General features: G+C 34.4%; 1 protein-coding gene and 1 long non-coding RNA gene across 8 annotated transcripts in view; one reads left to right on the forward strand and one right to left on the reverse strand.

Annotated features, from left to right (window-relative positions):
* Positions 1 to 9,177, reverse strand: part of LOC141565664 (uncharacterized) — a 26,671-nt gene extending 17,494 nt beyond the window's left edge. For all 3 annotated transcript variants that reach the window (XR_012489085.1, XR_012489084.1, XR_012489083.1), the window contains exon 1: positions 9,034 to 9,177. This is a non-coding gene — a long non-coding RNA (uncharacterized LOC141565664). The remainder of the gene's footprint in view (positions 1 to 9,033) is intronic.
* A 1,680-nt stretch (positions 9,178 to 10,857) lies between these two features.
* Positions 10,858 to 18,743, forward strand: part of LOC141565663 (C4b-binding protein alpha chain-like) — a 66,404-nt gene continuing 58,518 nt past the window's right edge. For 3 of the 5 annotated variants that reach the window (XR_012489081.1, XM_074309052.1, XM_074309051.1), the window contains exons 1-2: positions 10,869 to 11,233; positions 11,944 to 12,135. Coding sequence is in view for 3 of the 5 variants with exons in the window: in XM_074309052.1 (XP_074165153.1) it covers positions 11,125 to 11,233; positions 11,944 to 12,135 (301 nt within the window). In the remaining 2 variants the exon portion in view is untranslated. Of the gene's footprint in view, positions 11,234 to 11,943; positions 12,136 to 18,743 lie in introns of all 5 variants that reach the window. The other 2 variants (XR_012489082.1, XM_074309050.1) reach the window with 2 other exon arrangements.

The following is an 18,743-nucleotide window of genomic DNA, read 5'->3' on the forward strand; positions in this document are numbered from 1 at the left end:
CCACATCCTTTTTTTTTTTTTTTTTTAATTTTCTTGCAAGGGAATTACCTGAGGCGAAATATGAACTCAGGTTCTTCTGACTCCAGGGCTGGTGTGCTAACCATTATGCAATCTAGCTCTCCTCAGAGTTAAGTGACTTGCCCAGGGTCACACAGCTAGGTTGAATATCCATATGTTAAGGAGCTGTTGACTCTTCTACTTTCCAGCAATATACTAACATCAAATGATTGGAAGACTATTGCTAAAATCTTTACACCTGAGGAGTCTCTGCAATGGAAGACTGTTGTCAGACTTAGCAAAAAAACTTTGCAAACAGGACCTAGATGAACCTTTCTCTGATTTTGTGGCTCACCTACTGGTGGCTATTGAGAAGTTAGTAGGTAAGGAGAAGCAGCTGGTCTTCTTATCCAGAAATTAGCTAGAGAGAATACTAATGCCCATTGCCAGAAAGCCATGTCCTCCTTAGATAAGGACACAAGCCTTGCTAACCCTTGTGGAGATGATAAAAAGATGTGAGAATGTTGGCTCCAGTATCTTTCAAACTTGTGCTTGAGAGCTCCTATGTCTGAGTGCTCTGTTGAACAAGGACCACTGCTTGATGAGACACTGGCCAGAGATGTCCAAAGGCCAGGGTATAAGTTCCACCGTGATCATGCCTGAGGACACAGCTGTAGTACATAAGTTAGAGAGCTAGATGGGTGGATGTGGATAAAATCTTACAGGATAGAAAACTAGATCCTATGAAAACAGGGCTTCAAGCATCAGAGAACATTCAAAAAGTCCTTTGAAAGGACACTGGCAAGGTCCAATCACAGTACTTTGGAGAGGGCTGGGATATTTATGTCTTGCAGGTCTTGAAGGCCACTGGATTTCAAAAGGATTCCAGAATTACCAATCATTTGGTCACCTGATCTTGACATTCGGTACAGATGCTGCTGCTGTTGCTGCCTACAAGTCACTCATCTCCCCTCCTCAGTCCTTGGGTAGGGCCAGCTCTATGCCCCTTGTCAGCCTAAAGTAGTTCCAGAAGATGAAACCTTCGTCCCTTTCCCACAGATGAATCTGGGTCTGACTGCTTAACGTGGCCCCTTATAGAAAACTTGGGGAAATTATTCTATAGCTCTGGTACCAAGCCCTGATTGAACATACTTCTCTCCACATCCTTCTCTGCCTATGGACTCAAAGCTGGCCATTTATATTTACTCTCCTGTGGGATGACCCCGTGCCTAACCCACTCAGCTCTGTGTATGTGGATTCATAGAAAGGAGACACCTGGAGTTAGTGCTGTGTCCTAAGAAAAGCAAGAGGACACACCCCTCACCATCTCAAGGAAACATCTGTAAGACACAACTTCCTGTCTCGGAGGCCAAATCCCTTTTTACCTCCTGGGTCCACCCTACCAGCTAACATAGCATACATGGCAATGCTCAGAAGGAAAGTCCCTAACACTTAGCTACCACCAAAAAATGCTGCTGTAAATATTTTTGTACAAATAGGTCCTTTTTCCCTTTTTTTTTGGATGTCTTTGGAATATAGACCTAGCATTAATATTGCTAAACCAAAGGATTTGCACAGTTTTATGACTCTTTGGGCATAATTCCAAAAGTGCTCTCCAGAATGATTGAATCACTTCACAAATCCACATTAGTGTCCTACTTTTCTCACATCCTCTCCAACATTCAACATTTTCACTTTTTTTGTCATATTAGCCACTCTAATAGGTATGATGTAATATCTCAAAGTTGTTTTAATTTGCATTCCTCTGATCAATAATAATTTAGAGCATTTTTTTATGTGACTAGATAACTTCAATTTCTTTGTCTGAAAACTGCCTGTGCATATCCTTTGACTATTTATCAAATGGGGAATGACTTGCATTTTTGTAAGTTTGATTCAGTTCTCTATATATTTGAAAAATGAGGCTTTTGTCAAAAAAAGTTGTTGCAAATTTTTCCCCAGTTTTCTGCTTGTCTTATAATTTTGGTTGCATTGGTTTTATTTGTGCAAAACCTTTTTAATGTCATAGAATAAAAATTATCTATTTTACATTTTGTAATACTTTTATCTTTTTTGTTCTAAATTCTTCCCTCATTCATAAATCTGAAGATAACCTATTCTGTGCTCTCTTAATTTGCTTATATTATCTTTTATGTGCAAATCATTTATCCATTTTGACCTTCTCTTGGTGTACAGTATGAAATGTTGACGTATATCTAGTTTTTGCCATTATGTTTTCTATTTTTCCAGTTTTTTTCAAATAATGAGTTTTTATTCCAAAAGTTTGGATCTTTGAATTTATCATGTATTAAATTACTAGGGTCACTCACTATAATTATTCCCTGATCCACCACTCTATTTCTTAGTACCAGATTGTTTTGGTAATTACCACTGTATAATACAATTACAGATCTGGAATGGTTAGACTACCTTCTTACGCATTTTTTTTCATTGATTTCCATAATATCTTTGAGCTTTTTGTTTTTCCCAATGAATGTTGTTAATATATGTGTACATAAAATAATTTAATTTTTTAAAATTTGATTGACATGGCACTGAATAAATAGAATAATTTAGGTCGAATTTTCATTTTCATTATATTGGCTCAGACTACTCATGAGCAATTAATAGTTTTCCAATTGTTTAGATCTGACTTTATTCATGTGAAAAGTGTTTCACAGTTATGTTCATAGAATTCCTGGCTTTGGGTTGGCAAATATTTTGTATTTGCTATAATTATTTAAAATGGAATTTTTCTTTCTACATCTTGCTATCTATTGGAATTTGTTGGGAATATATAGAAATGCTGATGATTTATGTGGGTTTATTTTGTATCCTACAATTTTACTAAAGTTGTTAATCATATCAGTATTTTTTAGTGGATTCTTTGGGATTTTCTAAGTATAACAAACATCATATTATCTGCAAAAAGTGATAGTTTTGTTTCCTCATCTATTCTAATTCCTTTAATTTCTTTTTCTTTTCTTATTGCTACAGTTAACATTTCTAGTACAATATTAAATAATAGAAGTGATGATGGGCATCCTGGCTTCGCCCCTGGCTGCACTGGAAAGGCACCTGGCCTATCCCCATTACAGATAATGCTTACTGATATTTTTAGATAAATGTTACTTATCATTTTAAGGAAAGCTTCATTTAGTCTTGTGTACCCTAATGTTTTTTAAAGGAATGAGTCCTGTATTTTGTCAAAAGATTTTTCTGTATCTATTGAGATAAATCATATGATTTGTATTGGCTCTGTTACTGATATAGACAATTATGCTGATAGTTTCCCTAATATTGAACCATCCTTGCATTCTTGGTATAAAGTTGTTTATACTGTAAGATCCTTGTGATATGTTGCTGTAATCTCTTTCCTAGTCTTTTATTCAAAATTTTATTCTTTCTTTGTTTTAACTCTTCCTGGTCTGGATATCAGCACCATATTTGAGTCTTAAAAGGAATTTTGTAGGCCGCCTTCTTCACCTATTTTTTTCCAAATAGCTTATATAATATTGGGATTGACTGTTCTTTAAATGTTTGGTAGAATTTTCTTGTAAATCTCTCTGATCCTGGGGATTGTTTTCTTAAAAAATTCATTGATTGATTGTTCATTTTTGTTTTTTAAAGATAGGGTTATTTAAGTATTTTATTTCTTCTTCTGTTAATCTCAGTTAATCTATATCCCAAATATAAAAAATTATATTTTTGGAGATATCCATCCATTTATTTCATTTAGATTATTAAATTTACTGGCATATAATTGGACAAAATCACTTCTAACTATTGTTTTAATTTCCTCTTCATTGGGATGAATTCATCCCTTTCATTTTTGATACTATCATTTGGTTTTCTTCTTTCATTTTTTAAATCAAATTAAGCAGTGGTTTATCTTTTTTATTGTTTTTTTCCTATAAAACCAGCTTCCAAATTTATTTATTAGTTCAATAGTTTTCTTTCAATTTTATTACTCTCTCCTTTGATTTTCAGGATTTCCAATTTTGTGTCTAATTGGAAATTTTTAAGTGTTCTAGTTTGTTGTTGTTGTTGTTGTTGTTGCTGTTGTTTCATGTCCAATTCATTGATCTGCTTTTTCTCTATTTTATTGATGTAAGCAATTAGAGATAGAAATTTTCCCTTTAGTATCACTGAGTGCAGGACATAAATGTTGATATGTTGTCTCATTTTTGTCATTTTCTTTAATGAAATTATTGTTTGTTTTTATGATTGATTCTTTGATCCACTTGCTTTTAAAAATTACATTATTTAAATTCTGGTCTGAGAAGAGAAAGTTGAGATTTCCTCACTAATATACTTTTATTATCTATTTCCTGTAACTCTTTCAACTTCAAAATTTAGAGGTTATACCATTTGGTGCATATATGTTTAGGATTGATATGACTTTATTTTCTATGGTACCTTTCAGCAAGATACAGTTTCCTTCTTTATCTCTTTCAGTTAGATATATTTTTGCTTTTGCTTTGTCTGGAATCATGTTGCTACCCCTGCTTTCTTTGCTTTAGCTGAGCATAATAGATTCTGCTTCAACCTTTTCCTTTGCTGTGTATTATCCTGCTTCAAATTTGTTTCCTGTAAACAACAAATTGTAGGATTCTGAGTTTTAATCTGTTTTAATATCCACTTCCATTTTATGGGTAAGTACACCCTATTTACTTTTATAGTTATGGTAACCTAACTATATTTTTCCCTCTATTTGATTTTTCTCTTGTTTATCTTCCCTTTCTTATATGCTATTCTTTCCCTCTTCACAATAATTTTACTTCTGATTATTTCCTTCTCCAATATACTTCCTCTTTTATCAATCTCCTTTCCCCCTTCCATTTTTCACATACTTTTTAAACATTCTTATAAAGTATGATAGGTTTTTATATCCAACTGTGTATTTTTTCCCTTTTTCAGTCAATTTTGATGACAGTAAAGTTTAAGCTTTGCTGTCGCCATTTTCCCCTCCATTATAACTGTTCTTTCTGGCCTCTTTTATGTGGGATAATTGACCCTTATTCAAATTCCCCTTCCTTCTTCTAGTGTAATTTTCTTTCTCACCCATTCATTTTGTTTTTTTCGGTATCATCCCATTAAAGTCACCTTATATCCATACCTTCTGTCTACATATAATCTTTCTAATTGCTCTTATACTAATAAAGTTATTGATTTTAAAATATTGTCTTGGCACATAGAGATATAAACAGTTTAACCTTATTGAATTTCTTATGATTATATATTTAATTATTTTATTATATTTATTATTATCTTTTTATGTTCTCCTTGAATCTGTATTTAGAGGTCATATATTTTATTCATCTCTGATCTTTTAATTAGAAATGCTTAAAAGTCCTTTATTTTGTTAAATATCCTTCCCTCCCCCCCCCCCCAAAGATTATTTTCAGTTTTGCTGGGTAGGCGATTCTTGATTGTTAATCTAATTCCTCTGCCTTCTAGTATATCATATCCCAAGCCCTCTAGTGTTTTAAGATGGAAGCTGCTAAATTCTATAGCTTCATGATATTTGAATTATTTCCTTTTTTGCTGGTTTTAATACTTTCTCCTTGATCTATTAACTTTAGAATTCATCTAAGATGTTCCTGGGAGTTTCAGTTTGGGATCTCTTTAAGACAGTGATTAATAAATTCTTTCAATTTCTATTTTGATCTCTGATTCTAATATATCAGGACAATTTTCTCTGATAATTTCTTGAAAAATGTTGTCCAGGCTTTTTTGTTTTGTTTTGTTTTATTTTCTGATTATCAGTTTTAGGTCGTCCATTGGACTACCTATAATTCTTATATTATCTCTTCAGTATCTATTTTCTGGATCAGTTGTTTTGGCAATGAGAAATTTCACATTTTCTCCTAATTTGTTTTTACTTTTTTTTGTTTCTTTCATCATATCTTGAGCTCATAAAGTTATTACTTGTTTCTACTTGTTTAATTCTAATTTTTAAGAAATGATTTTCTCTTTTTTTTTCAAATTTTAGTAACTTCTTATTTTTCCAATACATAGAAAGATTCACCTTTTTTTCAACATTCACCTTTGCAAAACCTTGTGTTCCAAATTTTTCTTCCTCTTCTCCTACTTCCCTTCCCATAGATAGAAAGCAATCCAACATAGGTTAAACATGTAATTCTTCCAAACATATTTCCATATTTGTCATGCTGTGCAAGATAAATCAGATCAAAAGGGGACCAAAAAAACATGATAAAGAAAAAAACAACAAGCTAACAAACAAACAAAATTAAAAAGGTGAAAATACTATGCATGCTTTGATCCACATTCAGTCTCCATAGTTTTTTTGTTTTCTGTTTTTTTGTTTTTTTTTTGTTTTTGTTTTTTTTTTTCCTGGATGGCTCCCTCCATCACAAGTCTATTAGAATTACCTTGAATCACCTTATGGTTGAAAAGAAACAATTCCATCATAGTTGATCATCACATAATCTTGTTGTTGCTCTGTATAATGTTCTTTTGGCTTTGCTCATTTCACTTAGCATCAGTTCATGTAAGCTTTTCTGAAATCAGCCTGCTCATCATTATTTATAAAACAACAATATTACATTATATTCATATACCCTAACTTATTCAGCCATTCCTCAACTAATAGGCATCTACTCAATTTCCAGTCCTTTGTCACTTCAAAAAGAGCTGCTGCAAACATTTTTGCATATGGGAGTCTTTTTCCCTTTTTTAATAATTTCTTTGGGTTACAGACCCAGTAGATACACTGCAGATCAAAAGGTATGTATAGTTTTATAGTTCTTTGGTTATAGTTCCAAATTGTTCTCCAAAATGACTGGATCAGTTCACAACTCTACCAAAAATGTATTAGTGTCCCACTTTTCCCACATTGTTTCTAACATTTATCATTATATTTTCCTGTCATCTTAGCCAATCTGAAAGGTATGAAAGGAAACCTCAGAGTTGTCTTAATTTTCATTTCTGTAATTAATAGTGATTTAGATTATTTTTTCATATAATTAGAAATTACTTTAATTTCTTTAACTGACAATTGTCTGTTCTATCCTTCTCTACTTATCTGAGAGGTAAACCATCTCTCGTTCTCCTAAATTGCTTACAGTATCACCTTTTATGTTTAAATCATGAACCCATTTTGACCTTATCCTGGTCATATAGGGTATTAGATGTTGGTCAAAGCCTAGTTTCTGCCATATTATTTCCTAGTTTTCCCAGCAATTTTTGCCAAATAATGAGTTCTTATCCCAGAAGCTGGAGTCGCTGGATTTACCAAAGACTAGATTACTAGAGTCATTGACTGTTGAGTCTTGTGAACCTACAGTGATCCATTACACATTACACAATTTCTTAGCTACTTCCAACTGGTTTTGAGGGCCATAACTTTAAAATATAGTTTTAGATCTGGTACAACTAGACCATCTTCCTTTGTATTTGTTTCATTAAGGAATAATTTTCTACAGTCAACTACTTAATGTCTCTGAAGAATATACTTCCCTTTGGGGGGTGTCCTGTAAGGTGAGCCCTCCATGTTGGCTTCTTGGTGTGTAGTTTAGCTGCTGGCCTACTCCAAGGGTAGGTTGCTATTATAATACTCTTTCTGGTGGCTGGCCCAGGAGGGAGAATCTTATTCTTGATCCCTTTCAGGGATGGTCCCGGGGTGGAATCTTCCTGTTGACCAGTCCCAGGGCACGATTTCAGTTCTGATCAGTAATGGGGTCAAGACCTTTTTCTGGAGCCTAGTGCTGGGGCTGAGGTCTTGCTCAGCTACACAGACCGTTTGCTTGCTTAGAAGCTGCTGATTTTCAGGAGAGTTGGGGCCTCGTTAGTGGAACCTTGCTGCAAACCTCCTGTTGTGAACCTCATTTTTCTCCCACTGCGGGGAAAGAAACTTCTTCGTTGGTCCTATCCATTCTGAGATGGTTTGCTAGTGTTTTGGAGAGGAACTGGGGAGAACTTTAGAGGGTTGCTCCATTTTAGCACCAGAAGTTGAAATTTTTTTAAACTTCCATAGCACCAACCCAACATGGACTAGGCATTATGAAAGTAGACCTGATAATGACTTTTCTTCCTTCATTCAAGGGAAGCCACAAGCCACCTAAGTCTATGTAGAATATTATTCTTACTCTACCCAGCATGACATAGCTAGTAAGTATATAAGAAAGAATTTAAACAAGGTCTTCTTGATTGTTTCCTAGTCTCCAAATTCTCAGAATTCTCTCTCAAACTCAGAATTAGCTTATCAATTTTAATAAGTGGAAGGTGAAAATTCAGGACAGGAAGAGTTGAGGCAACTAAATTTTTCTTCACATATTGGCTCTCTAATTTTCTTGAAGGATATAGAATCTATTCTACTTCCATTTCTGTTACCATTTAAAGCTCACAATATACTCTGGAATAGTAGAATATTCAGATATGTTACTAGAATTATACTGTGGAATTGGGTACATAATTATATAATGTACAGTTGACATACCTTGATGATACCTTATTTCATATGAGAGCTTTTGGCCAACAGTGATGTGCCTTGTATAACTGGAAATTATGTCAGCTGTTACCTGATATCAGGTAACTTCATAAAGGATTGTGTTTTTATTTGAGTTTTCAGAACCCTTCAGCCATGTTCTTTGTTTCATATTTAGGGCAATAAGATTAAAAGAAAAAGATAAAGGGGCATAAGATTATATACTACAGAGCATATTTTGTATTGTAAATCTTGACAAGTGAGCATCTTAATAATGCCTTATGTACATCTGGCCTATCTTTTCATCAGAGGCAGGTGACTTTTACTACTATACTTATTAAAAGTATGTAAAACAATAGCACTACCCACATTTTTGTTGAAAAATAGTCCTTTTTAATAAAATGCTATTTTTAATATGTTAGGGGTTTCTTATTGCAATGTTAATTTTTCAAATTTATACATTTTAATTTCTAATATGGTTAACTATTGATGTCTATAACCTGTATAAATAAAAGTTCTTTGGGGTTCTCAATACAGTTTTCTAAGTATAAAAAGATCGTTAAACCAAAAATTTTGAGAATCCCTACCTTACAGTTAAGTTCTCAAAGCCCAAGAATAGCAGGATCTCCCTCCCACCACCAACTCTGCTTCCAGCTTGCTTTCTATAACTTCATCCAGGGAAGCAACTGCTGTGGAGATGTGACCTGGCAGGTGTGAAATTCCCAGCCTCTTCAACTATCCAAAATTGGAAAAATAAAGTTATTTCTAGTAGAATTCTCAGCATTGGAAAATGATTTAACATTTAAAAATATAATTTTATCATTGGAAATTTTACTAGAGAAGATTCCTTACAATCTGCTTTGCTATTTGTATCCTAAGGTCCATTGGGACTTTCTTTTCATTCATTCTTTCACTCACTCACAGTCCTGTTAAGTCTCAACCTGTAATTTTACTGGTGTAAGAGAATCTGGCCATGGAAAAGCCATCTAACAATATAGATCTTCATGCCTTCAATATGGGTTTTTTTGTTTGTTTGTTTGTTTTTGCTGAGGCATTTGGGGTTAAGTGACTTGCCCAGGGTCACACAGCCAGTAAATGTTAAGTGTCTGAGAGCAGATTTGAACTCAGGTCCTCCTGACTTCAGGGCTGGTGCTCTATCCACTGCGCCACCTGGCTGCCCCAGTATAGGTATTTATATATATATATATATTTTTTTTTTGGAACTTAGCAAAAATCAGTCTCGTGAAAAATCATTCAAAGAGAAAATCATTTTAGATCGATCTCTACTAGTGAATACATAGTAGAAAATCTTAATTCTTTATTTCCCATTTTCCAAATCTTAGGTGACTTTTATTCTTTTTTTCTGATAAATATGATTTAATTGTAGCACAACCTACTTTGAAATATTCTTTCAGTGCTTTGGCATTATAACCTTTAATGTGAGGAGTTTGTATAGTTTCCAGAGAGAGGCGTCCCTTTTTTGTCTCACATACCCACCATACTGAACACTTAATCGTGGCAAGAATTATATGATTACCTCTGATATAGTATTGGAACAAGGAAGCCTTCTCAAGCTTTATAAACTCTGGCATTTAAAACTCTTAATCTACAGGCCCCAGACTACTTTTCCACATGCATTAATATTTACCATTCTTGGGATAGCTAGGTGGGACAGTGCATCGAGCACCAGCCCTGAAGTCAGGAGGACCTGAGTTCAAATTTGACCCTGAGCAACTCATTTAATCCCTAATCCCAACTGCCTCAGGAAAAAAAAAAAAAAAAAAAAAAAAAAATATATATATATATATATATATATATATATATATATATATATATAAATATATATATATATAAATATATATATATATGAATATATATATATAAATATATATATATATCTTTGTATACTTTATGCTTGGCTTTCTTACTGCTCCTCACACAATTTATTTTTTCTCCTGTCTCAGTGCCTTTGTAATGATTTTCCCCATGCCTAGAATATCTTCCAGTCATTTCTTCCCACCAAAGAAACTTCTCTACTTTCAAAAAAAGTTTTTCCTTCTTACTTATGTTACTAGGCATTAAATCTTATTTTTCTACAAGTATATTACAGTATATTCAAATCTAGAAGCAATTATTAAGAACCTATTATAAGGTGAGGCACTGTGCTAAGTGCTGAGGAAGAAAGGTCAAATACAAAAAACAACAACAACAACACAAGTCTAATTCAAGAGATAGGGTACAGATCAATAAGTGCTCTCAAGATAGAGCCAGGAGATGGTCGTAGAAGGCGCTTAACTAGCCTGGTTCAGAAGGGAGTGTCCGGACGCAGGATGTGGTTTCTAGACTAGGTGGAAGTGCAGATGGAGATCCCGGAACACTGCAAATGCCTCTCACTGCTGGGACCTTGGAGAGCTGAAGGAGACCTTGACAAACAAGGGGCAGAGCAGCATTTTGCCCCTCCCCGACAGGCTGGTGTCTCGTGGTGCTTTGGACTAGAACCAAGTGTGACGCTTGGGAATTAGACTTTAGAGCCACTCCCACACTCTCAGGGTGGGGACAAGGACTAAAGACTTTCCCGACGGACGCAAAGCTAAACAGCCGAAACCTTCTCCATCCCGGCAACGCTCTGCATCCCGCACTTCGGAACATCCCAAGGTGCAACTCTGCCGGGACTTGTCATGAGCCCGGAACCACGGAGTGTGACTCCAGCGTTGGGGCTACCTGGCCCTTCGTCGTCACTACTGCTGCTGCTGCTGCTGACGCTGCTGAACCTGCCCCAAACGCGCGGTGAGTGTGGTAGAATAAGGAAGAGGGACGAGCGGATTTCGAGGGGAAAGAAAAAGACAGCAAAATAGAAAAGGACCGAGACTGGAGCTGGGGAAAAGGCTCCATTGTCATGGCAACAGAGAGCCCCTCCCCACCTCCCGGGATGAAGGAGGAGGAAAAACAGAAGATCCTGATTTCCTTCCGAACTCCGGATGGCTTCCCTAAGCAGAGATTAAAGGAATTATGGAAATAAAGGAAATTATGGAAAGGATCATGGAAACCAACCGGCCAAATACCACCAATAAAAAACAAACGAAGAAACAAGATAAACCCATTCTAATTCCTCCTGAAGGGGGAGAAAAATTATTATCTGTCTTTGTTAGTCATGGAGCAGTAGTAGGTTTAAGTTGAGATCTCTGCTTATTTGGTAAAGAGCTAGTTGCAGCTTTATTTTCAAATGTGGCATTTCCCCCTTTGGGAGTGTGCAGTACAAAGGTTAGATTTGCTATAGGTTAGGAGAGTTTCTTCAGAAACTAAGGGATCATCTGCATACCTTGCCAAAAGGGTGAAAAAATGACGCATCATCTAATGGCTCAAAGGTTTATTAATGTGAATTGGTGAAGTCTGGGATGCCTTCCAATGGGGATTTTTTCTGCACTTCAAGTGACCTGCCAATGGTTTTTGTTTGTAGATGTATATTCCAGCATTTCTATTTGTTTCTCTCTATGTAGGTACTTGTGGTGTCCCGGAAAGATTATCATTTGCTATCTTGACAAAAGAGTCTGCAGACCAGAAAAACTTTCCTGAGGGTGCCAACGTGACATATAGTTGTCGACCAGGTTATAATAGAAACCGTCATTTCTCACCTACCCGTACTTGCCTTCCAGATGGAACATGGTCCAAGGCAACTGAATTTTGTGAAAGTTAGTATGCTTAAAACTTTTACTCTTCTCTTTTTGCTCTGCTGTCCCTTTTCAATTAATTTTCAAAAGGAGCTTTTCCTCTCTTTGTTCTTGCATTTAAACCCTTTGGTTTTATTTAAAATGAGAAATTAATTTATTTTTAGCAAATAGATGAATTAAGGCAGATTTCCTGGATAAAACATGAGACAGCCATTAAAAAAATGTTATGTGTCAGAATTTACTGATTTTTGCCAGAAAATTGGAACAAAGCTTCAATTAAATTCAACAAATATTAAGTACTTAACATGCAAATTCTGGGGGATATAAAATAACTTTGCAATCTTCTGGAGAGATAGAGCACTTAACACAGTTAAGGAAATATAGGAACATCAGAAGATGAAGAGAGAAATCAGGAAAAAAAAAACAGGAAAGGCTTCTCAAGGATCCCCTAAGTTGAATGTTTAAAGAATCTAAGAATTCTGAGGTAATTGTGAAAAGAGGACTGACATGATTACATGGAAGTAGACAGAATGAGAGGCATTTTAGAGATTTCATGGACAGAACTTTGTAACTGATTGGCTGGAAAAATGAGAAAGAATAGAGTTACTGATGATTCTGAGGCTGTGAACCTGGTGAACTGGAAAGATGGTAGAACTTTAAACAGAAATAAAGAAATTTGGAAGAGGGGTGGGGTTTAGAAGGAAAAGAATAAGCTCTGTTTTCATCATGTTAAATTGGAAATATTTATGGGACATTTAGATAGAAATTTCCAACAGGTTGTTGGTGAAGCTCAGAATAGAGCTTAGGGCTGACTATACAGGGTTAAGAGTCATCAGCATAGAGATTATAATTGAACATGGAAGTTGATGACATTGATAAGACAAAGAATACAGTGAGAGAAAAGAAGATGACCCAGTGCAATCTAGTAGAAAAGGTACTGAACTCTGAGTCAAAGGACTTCAATTCAAATAGTCACTTAATCTTTAAGGACCTCAGTTTCCTCCTCTATAACAAGAGGGAATTGGATGAAATAAATAGCTTCTTCCAGCTCTAGACATGTGATCTATCCTATGATTAGATGAGGGCATGAATGATGAATTAGCAAGCCCTAAATTACCTTTTGTGTACATACAAGATTATTTCAGTAGGAAAATAAGTAATAGATACTAGATTTTAACATAACTGCAATTTGTAGCAAAAAGGGTAATAATCATAGCCATTTGTAATAAATATGTACTCAGTGGCCTACAGAAATAGTTAATGGGGGCACATAAAAAGGATAAGCTTTCTAATAACCTGATCATTAGAGAATTTATCCTTTTAAACCCGTGACCATATTTCAATTAATCATTAGTTGGCCATATCTTAGATCTCACTGATGCTTAGAATTCTAACATCTCCAAAAGCTGACACTTTCACATTGTATTCTCTGACCAGAAATTTCCATCTTTTCACTTTTCTCTCTCTTTCACTAATACTAACTCTATTCTTAGTTCTTTGCAATTTGAAGATGGCATTTTTGCTTTTTCTTTGTATATAAATAAGGACTTAGTAAATGTTTGTTGAATGTGACCTGTAGTTCCTTAATCCAGAGATTTCAAACACAAGGTCCTTTGTGTTGCAGTTCAAGAATTGCAGAACCAAGTTAAAATGTAATTGGTAAATATTTAACAATATAAGTAAAAATACAATAGAACATAATGTTGATACATGGTTTTTTAAGTCAGTATACAGTTTGCATGGATCCTTATTATGATTTAATGATCCCCTTCATATTTGAATTTGACATCACTTTATTCCATCACTCCATATCCCATTTTTGCTTCCCTTTGATTCCTGGGTCTGCTACTTTAATGTTTCAATAGCTACTTCTTTAGTATTCCTGGTATTCCTGACATCTCAATTGATTTGACCTTTCTCCAACCAGTCAGCTCTCAACAAGTTGATCCTACTTTTTCAGATAACATAATTCCCAGTAAAACAGTCCCAGAACCTGCTTGTCAACTTCTTTATTCTGTCCCTTGTAAACATCTCCTCCTATTGACTTCTGTGTCTTTTTGCTCCTATTTCTACCCTCAACATCCTCTCCAACCTCCATCTTTATCTGACTGTTGCCTGTCTCATATAATTTCTAACACCTCAAGTCAAGGTCTTCTCAAAAGTAATACCTTACATTTGATTAATGAAACTCAAAAAGCTTATCTTGCTGTCAGGTATGATTCCATATCAATGGTCCCTATTTGATTTATAATTTCTCAAGTATAATCTTTAAAACTCTGAAAGCAGTAAATGAGCAATACCATGGAAACATCATAAAATCAGTCAGATCTCTATTTTCAAACAGATCCTTTCAGGATATTTATTTGATGAGGTTTTCTCCCAGGTCCCCAGAACAAGTCTTTGTTTACCTTTAACATTTTTGTTTGAAGATGTGTGTTTCTTCTGACATTGATATCAATGTTTCTTACACAAATGTTTTTTGTCTGCCACTTGCAGAAAAAACGCCCATATACAAAAGTTTATTATACTGGGAAAATGACAAAAATGTTTGTAACTTTTGACCCGATGATATACCACTACTGGAAATATCTTGCCTTTCCTTATTATTGAGGACAAAGACTATCTCACTTTTGTATTTGTAGTTCTATTGCTGAGCACAGTGTTTGGCACCAAATAAGTAAGCAATTAATAAATGATTTTCCATGCATTTATTAGCTTTCATATTTAATATGATCAGAGAACAGGTTATTACATTACCATGACCTTTATTTCAGAGAACTCATTATAAAATGTACAGCTTTTTCTTCAGGGTAGAGTGAGCCATACAGTGATAGGCAAAACAATGTGCCAGTTTGTTTTGCTTATCTGCTTCTTTGTTCCAAAGGAGGATTCTTTAAGGGCGGGAGATATTTGGAATGACAGCAATGCATAAGAAAGACAGCATAAAAAAATACACCTGCCCAAGAAATGCTAGGTAGCCCCAAAACACCATGATTCAGTAGAAAGAAAATTAAATGAAAGACTGTCATAAAAACATTACTGTGCTTAAAAATATTAAGTATTCCCTCAGATCTTATCTGTTGTCTCCCTTTCCCTCTGCACTTCCTAACTTTGTAATCTCTTTCATTAAAGTTTTCATTGCAATCTCTGTGGAGATGACTCTCAAATCTGCATTTCTAGCCCTGACCATTCTTAGGAGCTCTAAACCAGAATCTCTTTTTACAAAGGGAGAAGATAGACAATCAGTCATAAATATATAAAAAATATATATTTAGTTACATATATATATGTCTAGATACATAGTTAAATGTCTAGATATATATAGAAATAAAATAATTCTATATCTGTATTTAGATATAAATGTTTTTCTATATAGATATCATTATAACATAATTATAACTATATCTATGTTTACGTATCTTTCATTATATAAATATTATAATTGTAGATATATTATTATAGATATTTTTATTTTATATTTGTATATATATGTGTGTGTAATATATATATATATGTATATAAAGATATGTAGATAAATAGAAATAGAAATACATGCACACATACACTCACAATCCTAGATTCCCCAATGATATTTCATATGCTAAACTCAATATGTCAAAAAACATTTCCATTAAACCTACTCTTCTTTGCAACTTCACTGTTATTGTTTTTGGTACCACCATTTAGTCAATCTCCAGTGTTTGGAATTTTAAGTTTATTTTCCAGTTGTTACCTCTCATATCCATTAATCAAATCCTATAGAATCAACTTCCATGTCTTTTTACATGATACTTTCTTCTCTCTTCCTTCCTATCTGCATGGATCAGGGTTTTTTTTTTTTCCTTAATTTTTTTATTTTATTTTATTTAAAGATTGGGATACCATATCTCTTCCAGGATAGAGGGGCCAGATCCCAATACTGATTGATGTGGGAGCTTTTACCAGCTCCATTTCTAACGGAGGCAGTTCTCCCTGCCTTAAGCTATCTAGTGCCCTGCTCCCAGACTTTGTGGGGACACTGTGTGGATTAGCTCAGCCTCGCATAGTTCAAAATTCCCTAATAACAGCAATCCCACTAGCTTCAGTTTTATCAATAGCAAAGATTGCAATTATACACCACTATTCCCAGACTTGCCTATATAATAGAATAATATCTAATCTCTCCCCTTTCCAAACTATGCCTTATATCACTTTCAAAAACAAACAAAAAATATAACCTCTCCCTTCTTCTTAGTTATTTATGTCTCTGCTCAAAAAATATTCAGTGGCTCCTTATTACCTACCAAGTAAAGTTCATATTCCTGTTTTTCAACATTCAAAGACCCAAACAATCTAGTTTTATACAACCTTTCCAGCATTAGCTCATATTATTTTCTTCTACATAGTCCAAGCTAGTGAAATTATTTACATTTTCACTCCTGCTCTCCCACCCCCACTACCAGATGTACTTTGTATTTTCCTAGCTCTATAAATCTATGTAAACCCTCTTCCTTATAACTATATTACTGATGATACAGAACATCTGTAAGCCCTGAACTCACATGAACTGGTCTGATCATAGAAGAAATATCTAAATGCAGCCTACATAGCTTGTTTCTCAAGTTTTCCTAAATATGGATAACAGGGTCCTAATTCCCATATAAGCTGTCAAAGTAGCAGTATATATAAATAGAACAACCTTTATTTCACTGCATAGAAAATGCAGATGCAAAGCACACACAGGAGCTCATAAACAAATCTAATAAAATAAAACATTCATAAAGTCCATATGAGGACAACCTTTTTATACTCTGATGAATTCTGTATCTCTCAGATTTGGAGTTGTTCATATTGTCCTCAGAAGACAATTACTTTGGGGCTGCAACTCCTAATTTGACCTGAACAAATCATATAATTCACTAGTTTTTTTCCCTAGCATGACTATTCAGGAACTATATGGAAAATTCTCTTTTTTTCCTAAGAAACACACAACATCAAGAAATTTTCTCTCTTTAGAAAACCTGATCTTTGAATGCTTGAGCTTGAGAACTCTTAATGTGACCCACACGTCAATCCCAAAGTAATATTGCCCCGTAAATCTCCCTTCTTTGACTAAAAGACTAGGTTGAAGATTTGGGGCATATAGGGAATTCAAAACTTTTTTCCCAAAGAAGTTTGGGGTTCACAGAGATTGTTCATGAACAAGATAAAAAGGCATGCATATGTCTACTTTCATCATGAATTTCTGCAAGAAATAGGCATAGTACCTTCAGTTTTCCCCATTTCTTGAATAAGGTAAATTCCTCTCAATTTGTCTTCTTATGTTACCTTTAAGAACAGAAATTTCCTATCTGTCTCTAGGGAACCATTTCTAGTTCCTTGGGGAAGGCACTACGTGACTGATCACACTGGCTTGTTTTGCTGCTTAATGGCCTATTTTCTGAATACAGGAAGGGAAAGAGGCAGAAAAATAAAGAGACAGAGAAGAGACAGAGAGAAAGAAATTCAGAAGACTATGAGCTTAACATATTTTTATAAGCCATGGGGAGGTTTAACTCCTTTAACAAGAGTCTATTCTGCACCCACTGTCCTCTCAGCAAAGCTCCAGTAGTCATGCCCACACTTTTATGGAAAATTATTCTTCATCTGAATCTATGTAATAGCATTTATTAACATTTAAGATGTGCTATACATTGTGCTAAGTGAGAGGGATACAAAAGCAAAAATAATCTCTGCTTATATGAGAGAGACAACATATATATAGGGAATGGTGGCTAAGAAGGAAGATATTGAGTCATTGAGATGATGAGTAAAGCTATAGAAGAAGAGATATGACCAACTCTTTCTAAGAACAATGAGAGAATTTATATGATTATAGTTCCAAAAGCAGGAATGAGAATGAAGAAGAGAAGTTATTCCTAGAGCAATATAGTAGCTGATGAATGATGGTCCACAACATAGAAGAGATTCATGACCTATATGTAATGGCAACCATCAATCAAGATGAGGAAGAGGGGAAATAAAAGGCAAAGGTGTTCCAGGGTATAAAAAGGTTAAATCCTTCAGAACTTGATTTTTAATTTTGTAATTTCATCAAATTAAGTTGAGAAACTCATTGATCAGGGACTCTCATCAACCGCCTTACGACTGGAATGTTCTATTCACCTATTGAGTTCCCATCCACTATCCACTATTGCATACATTATAACATAATAAATACTTGTTGGGTACCAACTTTTCTAAGTGCTAAAGCAAATTTGAAATTTAAATAATACATAGCTCCTGTACTTATGGAGATTTTTACTTAGTAACTCAATAAGACACCAGCACAAATAGTTATACTTTATACCACATACAATAAGTATATTAGGGAATAACAAAGTACCCTGATAGAACTGAAGCAAGGAGGAAAGATTAGACAAAGTTTCATGGAAAACGTGGCATTTAAATTGAGCTTTAACAGCAAATTCTTAATAAATATTTAAATAATCTTAATTATTTATTATCAATAGTCAACAAATATTAAATCATTAAATAATCAAGAAATATTTCAGTTGGGGAAGAAATTTTTAATAGCATTTTATTTTTTAATTATATGTCAAGACAACTATTAGCATTCACTTATAAGATTTAAAGTTCAAGGTTTTTCT

The sequence above is a fragment of the Sminthopsis crassicaudata genome, chromosome 4 (assembly GCF_048593235.1).
Source record: "Sminthopsis crassicaudata isolate SCR6 chromosome 4, ASM4859323v1, whole genome shotgun sequence".
Classification (NCBI taxonomy): Eukaryota; Metazoa; Chordata; class Mammalia; order Dasyuromorphia; family Dasyuridae; genus Sminthopsis; species Sminthopsis crassicaudata.